The following is an 11965-nucleotide window of genomic DNA, read 5'->3' as shown; positions in this document are numbered from 1 at the left end:
GACCATTTTTGGGCTTTTTGTTGGTTCTGACCAAGCCATTTCAAAATAATGATGGACTTTCACTCTTCTGATTTGAGACTGGCAAGATTTGAAAAAGCAGTTTACCGCCACCAGAGTATGAATGCTGAGTGCACGAATAATGTATCCATTCCATTGTAAAGCATCTTTGAGTGTCTAGAAAAGCACTATACAAATCCGATGCATTCATATTATTAAGTACGGATTTTCTGTTGCTTCATGACTGTTTTGATTTTGAATTTCCCACCGTCCGTCCCTCGTCGAGTGCTCGTTTGTCCTCGGGGCACATCGCACACGGTGACAAGTCGGGCCGAGACGATCCAACATGCTGAATATCCCCGATTTGAGATCGGAGCGGACCAAAAGTCCTTCCGAGTGGTCGAGATCTGAACATACCACACACAGCAGGATTGTCTGTTAAGATGATCTTTTACTTATCGGATTGTCTTTACGATTGTCGGGAGGTTGTGGTTTTTTTCACATCTCCAACAAGTTTTCCCACGGTGTCTTTTTTTTTGAGTTCCGAATTTTTCTGTAAAATAAATAAATAAATAAAAATCCCCAAACCACCGTCATTTCCTCTCGTATGCCCTCTTCAATGTCGCGTCGTGTTTCCGGGTTTTTGCGGCTTCTTGGTTTTTGTTGGATCACGATGAAAAGGTAAGATTTCTGTCTTGGGGGGGGTTCCGATTTTTTGATCTATGGTGGGACAAAATCTTTATGTGTGTGATATTTTGTGTGTGTGCCAGGCCTGAGACGGGCTGCGTGAACCTCTCTTCCCTCTGCATTGTGTGCAGGTTCACGTATATTATGTTAATGTGCTTAAGTACATAAAATGAGCACATTTTCTGCATCCTCCTCGCTTGCTATTTCTGGATTCGTTTTTATTTCCCGTAACCACTACTGCTGCTGAAATGATGCTAAATGTTTCCATTGTGAGGCTAATGTTGGTTAATCTAATCTAAATAGACTAGTTCTATACTCTCAACCTGGATTGTAATACGGGAATACAAATTTATAAGTATAAAAAAAAAAACACACACATTCAAGTTTGCCTTGGCTAAAATAAACAAACTGAAAAAAAAGATCATTAGAGGCTAAGAGAAGAAGTGAAGCATGTGAGGGAGGAAAATGTTTGCGTAATCACATATTGGTCCAAAAGACTGAGTATGTAGTTAATCAGAGAGGAGGAACTTTTTAAAAAGTGCATTTTGACCTTTAAACTCTCCGCACGCCTAATGGGCTTGTTTCCTTTCAGCATGTTCAATTCCCTCCAGAACGAGCAATCCCAAATCTTGCCAGTGCTTTTTTTTTCCCTCAACTTCTTTCCTTCGAGATTTGCTCGATGTATACAAATATTTTCATCCTTCCATGAATTCTCACAAGAAGGCTGACATGCGGTTTTGTTTCAGTGAAGCTGCCACCGGAGCTCCGAGACTCTGTCATCCTTCTGACTCCAAATCAGAAGTGACTGTCATCGTTCAGCCCTGCCCGACCGTCACACACACGCGCGGGCACGCACACGCACGCACATGATCGAGGGCCCCCTCGCCGTAAAGTCACACATACGTTTTGCTCCTGTCCTCAAACACACACATGCGTATTTGAGAAGCAAAACGCACATGCCTGGGCCGTTTTGTGGCGGTCACATCACAGCAAAGTCACTTTAGGCCTCGTCCAGACGACTAAAGTGATGAGACGTGTGATGGAGTGAGAGGACGGGGCTTCTTCCTCCTTGTGTGTGTCCCTCTATTCAATTTGTCGCTCCGAGCCTGTCCTCCGCTTCCTTGACCCCAGACGAGTACAAACGACCTTCTGGACCAAACACGGAGGCAAACTTTGTTTACGAGAGGTTTCCCTCGGATGGGTTCCTCTTTAAAAGTCGGTCTGAAAACATTCAATAAAAAGACAAAGCCAGCCTGAGATTTGATTTGGCAACCGCCTCCGTTGATGAGTTATAAGTCGTTACATGAGAAATCAACTAGTATTATTTGCATGATTGTCTTTTATTTTATTAAATAACAGGTCAGAGTATTTAAAATAAAAACACATTTTAAATAATATAATTTAAAGTAGAAATAAAAAACATAATGAATGCTAACGTTATTGTAGTTTCATATGTCATGTGAATTTTATTGATTTGAATTCTTAGTACAATTTTCCTATATTTCGGTGCAGTGCTAATGTTCAGAATGTGCATAATATTACTTGCAATAATATTTTCATGAACACTTGGTAACTATGTTACTGTAAATGAATATTGGCAATGATGCGGTACTTGGAGCGCTCGGTAGTTTTTTTTTTTTTTTAGGTGGTACTTGGTGTAAAGGGTTTGATAATGACTGTTTTAGACAATTAGACATGTAAAAAACAATGAACAACTTAGATTCAAAATCTGCTCAATGAAGAGCTTAAAATGGATTTTGATTGACTATTAAAAGCAGGAAAAACAGTAGCCGGCTCGATTTAAATACGATAAAAGCGTAGCTGAAATCAATGTATACGCCGACTTAGTAGGTTGATGGCTACAAAATGATCGATAACAATTAACATCTCTTCCTGTGGCCTAGCGACAGAACTATCAAACTGATTAGCTATTGATTAGCATACCGCGTTGAGGCTAATCACACAAGTTATCAACCAAACAGTAAAGTGGTGCCATTAGAAATAAGTTGAATTAATTCATACTGCAACCACGCTTGTAACTCGAACACATGTATCTCAAATCATATTGCCCCAGTGAAACATATGGAAATGCCATTAATCCGTTCCAGCTCCCCGCCACACACACACACACACACAAAAATATTTTTTAATGTGTTTGTAAGAGACACAGTATTTTATAATACTGTCATTTACAGTATGCAGTATAAAGCAATGAAATTGAATTAAAAGAATTAAACCGTTTATTCAACTTTTCTCAACTGGATGGCCATTATGATACTTCCCAGACAGATGAATAGGCTACTGCACAAGGACATCTGTACAGTATAAATATCTCAGCTCCTCACACAAATAAGGAATACTGTATATGACTGAGTATTCTTATATTAAAAAGTCTCAATTTGTTGCTGCAAAGTCGCGTTGGGCCAAAACCTCCTATGTCACAATTTGGCAAATTTTATATTTTTTCACAAATCTACAATTGGTCAGTCCACACGTGTGAATGATTTTTTTGTTTGCTTTAACAAAATATCAACCAGTGATGAGATCCAGTTGCTCTCTTTGTTGATGGAATGTTAATGGTTCAACAACCATGCCATTATTGGGGTCTTGTGTAGTGATGCTTTTGGAGGTACGAGGATTTGGTGCGACACCAGCGATGTGCGTTTCCCGTTAAGTGTTAGCATTAGCATCAAGCTAGCGGACCAAAGGCTAAGATATGTCTAAGACTCCTTCTTTTGACACCAAACTACAACGGGGAGAGACATTTTGCACAATTGTTGAAATTTAAAGTTGAGTTGAGTTCACCGCTACCATACAAGCGCTCTTATCTCACGTTTGCAAGTCAAAGCTCTTATGTTGAAAAACCCCAACGTCAGGTGACTATAACATTCTATATATAGCAATAATTCGTTTAAATACAATCATTTTGATTGCACCCTTAGCTTATACTGTGTAACTGCTCATAAAACACAAGTGCCGCGAGCAACATTGTCGTGCAGGTCTTGTCATGTATGTTAACAGCGCTGTCCATGCAATGGAATACATTTTGACAAAGCAGGTATTTTCAGGAAGTGTGCACACATTGTCCTTTAGTAGCCAGAAAATGCTGCTCAGAAAATTGCCACCCTCATCTAATCACGCCGCATACAAATTGCACTCGTCTGCTCAGCAAATGTCACAGTTCTGCACATTACTTGATAAAAGGGCTTCAGTGGGGTGAACAAGTGAGCCAAAACACAGTTGCAGCTCTTGTGGCGGCTTGGAGTCAGATTGTTTATTGTGCCATCCATATGAAGGGAATGGGCTGATATTATGGTATAATAAAGAAACAAGGAAACAAAGCTGATGTGTGAAAAACAGGAAGTCAAAAGTCCCGCCTCCTCCGTGGCATATACATAAAAAAAAAAAAAAAAAGCCAGAAACCCGGGGTGGGTTGTGTTGTCACTCTCCTGCCCCATGTTTTACCCGCCCGGTTAACATAAATCATGCCTTTAGTACAAACACCTATCTTATTTTTATTTTTTTTATTATCAAACAAACAGTGGGCACACATATTTCTCTAGACGTAGGGTTGGAAGAGTTTTTGTGTAGTATATGTTCTTCACACTCTTGGTTATTGTTCTATTTGTTTGGAATGTTATACAATCTCAAGTAAGTTATTCTATCGGTGCACTAGAACAGGCAAATTCCCCTCAAGACGAACCAATGATCAGTGCATTGCGGCCGAATGGTTTTCTTATTTTCTAGAGTAGAAACAATATTTGGCCATTTTAGCCAAGTTGGGGCCATTGCTGAAATCATGAAAGAGCACAGTTAAATAAAAATGACTAGAAAAATTTCCGCGGAAATTTTGAATGGGACTGCTGACTCTTGCAAGGTGGAAAGACGCATGTAGTACGTGTAGCAATAGTAGTAGTAGCAAGTACTTTTAGTAGTAGTTTTAATACTTGTACTTTTAGTAGTAGTAGTAGTATTATTAGTAGTACTTGTAGTTGTAGTAATTTTAGTAGTAGTCATTTTTTATTATATATATTTTTTTAAATAAATTTAAAAAAATTAATAAATGTTTTTCTTTTTTTTTCTTTTTTTTTAAATATATATACATATATATATACATATACACACATAAATATATATATATATATATATATTTTTTTTTTTGTATGTGGGCGAGTATGTGTATGTGCGTGTGTGTGTGTGTGTGTGTGTGTGCGTGCGTGCGTGCGTGCGTGCGTGCGTGCGAGCGTGTGTGTATTCATCAGTTCACCTAAAGCCCATTAAAAAAAAATCCCATACTAATAATATAATATAATAATAAATTGCCAAATGCAGAAACATCAATGTAAGTTATCACGATGTAGTGGCTCTCGCTAACAGACAGAATTAAGTAACCAGAATTAGGTTAAAAAATTCTATATACGTAGACCATGTTTCTATAAATTTTGATATTTGGTTTTTATTTGAGGCAGATATTTTTTCCATTAAAATGTGATTTATGAGGAGGTTAGACCATTGGTCGATATTCAGAGTTTGTTTATTTTTCCATTTTAGTAGTAGTCAAATGGCCAAGATGGCCACCGACCCGGGTGGGCGAGGGGGAGAGAGTCCTTGGCGTACCTAATTAATTGGCCAAGATGGCCGCCGCCCTGGGTGAGCGGAGTGGCGAGAATCCTGGGCGTACCTAATCAATTGGCCAAGATGGCCGCCGCCCTGGAAAAAATAATAATAATCATGGAGGGAACACCAAGACGGGCAGTGATAACCAAGAGGCGGCAATCACTGTTTTATTGTCAAGCAACTTCACATTATTTTTTGACACAAAATAAAGTCTCCATTTTTCATTTCTTATTATAGCGAATTACACTGCAACACAAAAACCTTCAAGTACAGGAATAAACAATGAGTTTTTGGTAGAAAATAATAAATAAGCTGCAAGTGAGTATGCATAAAGTTTATGCAATATGATACAAACAGTAAAGCATGATTGAGCCCATATATGAATATTGCTGGAAAATTATTATTTTTAATTAAGTCTGTATGAAAGTGTGCTGATGCTGATTTTGTTCCACTGTTGAATATTCACAAAATCAGTGCAAATATGAGCGCGTAAAGGAAAAATAATTATTTAGTTGTCGCAGAGAATATTATTTAAGTTAATGGGGGGGGGGGTATTTATCGGGTTAAAAAATTCCAATTCCCATCCATTTATTTATTCAGAAGCAGTACATTATTTCAAATTGACCGTGGAGACAATGCATCAACAATTTCATTATTGTTCATTAGTTACTGGTTTCATGAGGGTTTTTTTAATTTCTTTTTTTACAAGTACATACTGTACTTGCAAATCTCTCATTTTAATTAGTACAAAATCATCAGTCTGTCTTCATGAACAACTACAGAAAATATTTTCGGATGAGAGGCTGAAATTCACTGAAACAAGGTCTCTAAGCAAACAATTATCAGAAATGTTGATTTTGATCAATTTGAATTCATCGATTAACTGTTATACCACTAAAATAGGGAAATTTCAAGTGTCAAGCCAAGCCAGAACATTCAAATATTATTAACATGTATTTAATGTTTATAACGTCTTATTTAATGGTTGGCTTTGCATTCCATTCCTCCCCTTTTTGACTGTCATCGTCGATTTGTGCAAGGCAAAATAAAGCAAACTCAATTTCAAATGTTTCTGTTTCTTTGGGATTTCTGATAAATCCACAACATAATTGTGAATGGACACACAGCTACGCTTCGCTCTCCCTTCGCGACACGAGGGCAGCGAAAGGTCACCGTGAAAAGCGAGCAAGGAGGAAGCAGAGCTGGACGGGAGACCTCCGAAGAAAGAAAGAAAGAAAGAGCAGATGAGGTGAAAGACTGACGGGCGACAGACAGCGAGTGAAAGACAGGACGGAAGAGGAAAATGAGTCAGGCAGCCAATATTTTTAAACAGCTTTGCTTCCACTCAACTGGGCATCAAGGCCATTATCCCGAGGTTAATCCCCAATCCGACGGAGCTGGCAGCCTTTCGGGACAAGCCAGCGTGTTCGCCCATCAACAAGGCAGGGAGGCAAAATAACACACACACACACACAGCCAGTGACAGACAGGTATACCAGCTTCAGTAAAAAATAAATAATAAAAAAAAAAACATTCTTAGCTTCATTTTCTTCTTTTCATGCTGCACTCGTGTATCTCCTCTGTTCTCATCTTTGCTGCGCTTCTTTACATGTCACTATTTTACATATTCTTTCATATCAAGTTGTCACATATCTACACATTCTCTATCTACGCACCTACCCGTCCCCATCAGCCTCGAGCATGCTGTATTTTCCACCTCCACCTCTCTCCTCCGGCCGTCCGTCCGTCCGTCCGTCCGTCCGTCTGTCCGCCGGCTGGCTGCTCTCCAAGCAGCCAAGGTGGAGGAGAGAAGGATAGTGGTGTCATGTGGAGAGGCACCAAAGAGGATCCAGAAGGCTTAGAAAGACTTAATGCTACTTCCCTCATCCACTCTCATTCCCTTCCATCCCAACCGCACCTGAAAAGTCAGGGCAACAGCCCTCGCGCACGCCTGGGGTCACTCCTCAAAATTTTGGAGGCTCAACACCTTAGCATCCGGTCTTATGACATCACCATCTCATTTCCTCACCTCCAGCCTGGCGAAGGTGTTAAGCCCTGAGGATCGCCTTGGAATTCAGTCGTAGTGAGGACAGATAGTGTGTTTGGCTCCTCAGGTGACCCCACAACAGCAGTCAGTGATACTGATTGCATGCAATTGTTTTGCGTTGTGTCTAGCATGATGTGACGAGATTTACCAAAATGACAGGCTGTCAAAATGCTGAGGCTGGGAGGGATGGTCAATTTAACCGACTGAGTATAACAAACCTAGAGTTTTAAAATATGACGGGTTTTGGGAAAAGGGAGTTGCTTTTCTGTCTTTTTTTGTGGTTCACTTATAGAAAATTTCAGTGAAACTATATAACTTAAAGCTGCTATCTTTAACAATTTGATTAAAATATATATATTTACAATAGCCTTTTTATTGGACCATTTATGACTGAAACCTCTTCTAATTAGTAGATTAACACCTTTGCTCTCACAATGGGTACTCCTGCAAGCGTCCTCTGGCCAATAGTTTTCAGACTGGATTCGGGTTCGAATTTCCCGCCTTCTGTCTGCCGAAGTGACGCCATGTGTGCATTGTGTACGTGAAGAACAGTGTGTGCGCGATATGAAATGGAATTTTCTGCATTCGGCAGCTTTAAATATTGTTCAATATATATCTTTTCAAACCTTTCGTTTCCTCTTCTACTCAGTAAGCCCTTCGCTGATTGACTAACAAGTTTTAGTTAAAAATATCCACCAATAAGCTTGTAATGGACGAAAGTTGGAGGTGTTCTACAAGGCAACATCTGGGCATGATTAACTGAATCATAATCAATTTTTGTTTGGGCATTTTCTGCACCGTCATTTTGGAATAATGTCCTCTTTTGAGTAAAGGGATGGATATTAAACCCCTTCGGACCCGTAGATGATTACAGTGGTCATGACAAATTTGCATGTCTAAACCAATAAAAACGTATAATCCGGATGATGTCAACACTTCTGGTTCATGATTGGATACTAGCTAACCAACCACAATCACAAGTTAATTTGCATGATGTTTATGTTAAAAATGTTACATATACACGTTACAGCTATATTATCCTGGCGTCCACTATAACAAAAACATGAGACAACACCCCCAAAAAATTCCATGTTGTTCTTATGTGGGGAAAAAAAAGAGAGTCAAAATCAGTACATAAATAAATAAATAAATTGCCCAGAAGAAAAAAAATGTGGGTCTAAAGGGGTAACATGATGATGTTTTTTTTAATCTGATAGTCGAAAAAATTAATGAGTAGATCAATTGATAAATTGTATGTAGCATTATTCGTCAGAAGAGCAATGTGGTAAGTAGGTTGTGTATTTTGATAATCAATTACTTTTTCATGATTTTTTTTTTTTCCTTAAATAATTGTCTTATATTTTCAAAAAATATATATTTGTGGCGCAGTTTGCTAATCAATGACTTCATTTGAGGAGCAAAGTTCTTATTTTGAGGAGCGATTTTTTTTTTTACAGGATAATCCCAGGTCTTTTATTAAACAATTTAAAAAAAAATCGACAATCTAATAAATAAACTACTGGTTTCCTTTTTTTATATATAATCAAAAAAACATTTCTTAAATTGAAATTGTGTAGAGCACAAACTGTATTTTCTTGTCTACCTTATTCTGGAGGTGATGATTACTCACTGATTTAACAGCAATGTGATTAGCATATCTTTTCTAGCTAGCTGGTGCAGTGTAAAAAGCACCTAGCTTGCCTTAACCTCCGCCTACTCCCAACGTAGGTGACGCACAGCCCAGGTTGTAGGGGCCGTCCTGCTGGTTCATTTATTATTTATTATTATTTATAATCTGTATTGTTTCATGTGTTTTGTTGAGGCACACAAATGCTAATTATGACTAGCAAACTGCTACGCAAAATCACTTATTTACTTGTTTTATTGAAAATTGCACAAAGATGGTGTCCCCTTAATTGTCACCTTGCTACTCAATGTGTTGTGTATGCGTCGTTTATGGGCCATCTTCCTCTCTAAGCCCGCTCGGCCTCCCATGGTAACAACCTGACGTACGACCTGAGGCTTAGCCTAAATTTTCTCTATTAAAAGCTGCGAAATGCAAATAATAAAACATCTCATTACACCAGTTCGAGAAGCCAAATGAAAAGGTGCGGGAGGAGGTGTGGACGATTGGGGCCCCGAGACAAAAGAGGGGTTATAAAGGAAGGCGGCGGGCAGGAGGAGGCGAGTGAGTGGGAGTGGAGGATGTGAAAGGCAAAGGAGGGAGGATGGAGGAGTTAAAAGGGACAAAAACAGATAAGAGAGACAGTTGAGTCTTTGTCTTGGACTTGCTATCGTTAGCTTAGCCTGCAGCCAGGCTTGGCAATCTATGTAAACAGAGGTGGAACAACCCCTTACATATTGTGCATTCTCCTACTCATCTACTTCCTCACAAAGTCATAATTAGACAGCATACAGGCAGGTCCATGAATATTGGGACATGGACACAATTGGCATCTTTTCAGCTGTAAACACCACCACAATAGATTTGAAATGAAGTTGGGAGTATTTACATCCAAATCAGTTGGCAGGTGTAGGAATTACAGTAGTTTGTATATGTGCTTCATAGGACAAATGAACAATTATTGATCACATTTTCATTCATCAAATTCAGGTCATGTGACTGGCTTAGCCATTGCCTAACATTCCACTACTTTGCCTTTAAAAACTCTTGGTGGTATTTTTAGGGTCATTGTCAAGTACCATCCAAAGAATGCTAAAGCCTTTGGGTCCAAATGACCAGATAATAACACTTCAGAATCCACTCTGCTGACTTTTCAGTCACATCATCAATAAACACAAGGGAAGCAGTTCCATATGCAGACATACATGCTCACCTGGCCATGGAACAGCTGAGTAGCCAATTGTCCCATTACTTTTGCTCCCTTCAAAAGTGGGAATCATATGCAAACGGTTAAAATTCCTACAACGGTTACCTGATTTGGATTTAAATTTCTTCAATTTAAAACTGAACTCTGCGGTTTAAGCACATCTCATTTGTTCCGAGCCAAAAAGATGACAATTGTGTCAATAGTCAGGTTTCCATCCAATTGTTTCGAATTTTTTAAGCGAATTTACTGAAAATGTGCAAAACGGACATGCGACTTATGCCCGTTTCCATCTGTACTTCTTTTGCGAATATTGAGAGGGGACTCCGCTGCTGTAGGTGGCAGTATACACCATAGAGATGTGATCCACCAGTAATTTAAAAGAAGAAGAAGACCATTAAGCGACTGCGCCGTGCAATGACGTCGTATGAGTTTTATTTTGTAATTCTTGATAAACCGTAGCGTTTCTTTGCTGTTTTCCATAAAAAAAAATAACAGTAATATTCACTTCTTTAATTAATTCCACAAAAAATTCTGTTTCCGATCAAAACGTGTGACGTGTATCCGTTCTTGCCAGCGGTTATTCGTAAAACCTGTTTCCATCGCCAAATTCAGCATTTTCATTTTTTGGATACTCTTCAAAATCCACCCCCGCTAAGCGTAAAAACGTTTTGCCGAATTCTGGGCCCTTTTTTTGAATTTGTAGCGTTTCCATTCAGTTTTATTTTCGCATTTCTTGAAAATTCTAATAAAAAATGGGTGGCTGGAAACCCAACTAATGTCTCAATATTTACGGACTTGATTGTACAGATTCAATCCCAGCACTTTGTCCAAAAGTTGCAACGCTCATTTTGTCTCTCTCATGTGGTAAATAAAGCAACCGAAATATTACAAACAGCGCCCGTGCAATCAAGCAAATCCTTTCCAAATCAAATCGTGCCAAAATGCCAATGCACGAGAAATTCGTGTTCACAAAATCATCACGACCTGTGAGCTCATTGTTGTTTATTAAGATGTGTGCTTTTTCAATGACTGGATGATGGTGACTCACTGGTGGCGCGTTATCTGGTGCCGAGGCGGGTGTCCAGTGTGTGTTTGTGTGTGTGTGTGTGTGTGTGTGTTAGGGTAACTTTGCAGTACTGTGACTATGAAAGCAAACAGAGGCATCCTTCTTAAATCCACACTTCAGCAAAGAAAAGGGGCAAAAAAGATGTACGGCTTACTTGTTAAGTCACCCGCCCCCCAACACTCACCACCAAATATGGCACATCTAATTCACAAACACTGTAGTGTGTACCCAAAGAGGGAAAAAACACCTTATTTGACTACATTAGCATAGCCATCAATACACAACATTCACAGGCTTCCTGAGACTATAAAAGTGATTTACATACAAAGCTGTGTTTATAAAAGTAGACTTGTATAGAACGGCCCGAGGCTGCCGTGTCACTCATCAAGCTGATCAAAACGCCGCCACGATCCAACACGGAGGAATCTTGGAGCACTTTGGCAAATCTGTCCTTCAACAGCAGAAAAAAAAAAAAAAAAAAAGTGTGATAAAGGGAGAGGAATCAAGGAGAGAGGAGAGGGCCATCTAAATATAGAAAGGCTCGCATTGTCGGAGTTGGAGAAGAGACGGTGGAGGAGAAGAAAGCCGAGAGGAGAAAGAGCGATGGAGAACAAAAGGTTGTGTTTTGGCAAAAAATATTTAAAAAGAAGACAAGTAGCTTGAGATTGATGTTCCGCGTATGCCGCGATACTCAGTGGACCGATGGAGAACTGGACACGG

General features: G+C 39.3%; 1 protein-coding gene across 4 annotated transcripts in view; it reads right to left on the bottom strand.

Annotated features, from left to right (window-relative positions):
* Window positions 1–11965, bottom strand: part of zbtb46 (zinc finger and BTB domain containing 46) — a 92077-nt gene that overhangs the window by 63851 nt on the left and 16261 nt on the right. For 3 of the 4 annotated variants that reach the window (XM_077568741.1, XM_077568751.1, XM_077568723.1), the window contains exon 1: window positions 6982–7113. The exons of the other annotated variant lie outside the window; for it this stretch is intronic. In XM_077568741.1, coding sequence (XP_077424867.1) covers window positions 6982–6991 — 10 coding nt within the window. In that variant the 5' untranslated portion in view covers window positions 6992–7113. Of the gene's footprint in view, window positions 1–6981; window positions 7114–11965 lie in introns of those variants that run through there. 4 annotated transcript variants of the gene reach the window in all.

Source organism: Vanacampus margaritifer, chromosome 1 (assembly GCF_051991255.1).
Source record: "Vanacampus margaritifer isolate UIUO_Vmar chromosome 1, RoL_Vmar_1.0, whole genome shotgun sequence".
In the NCBI taxonomy this organism is placed as follows: domain Eukaryota; kingdom Metazoa; phylum Chordata; class Actinopteri; order Syngnathiformes; family Syngnathidae; genus Vanacampus; species Vanacampus margaritifer.
Note: the sequence above shows the minus strand (reverse complement) of the source record. Positions and strands in the feature narration are given on the sequence as shown.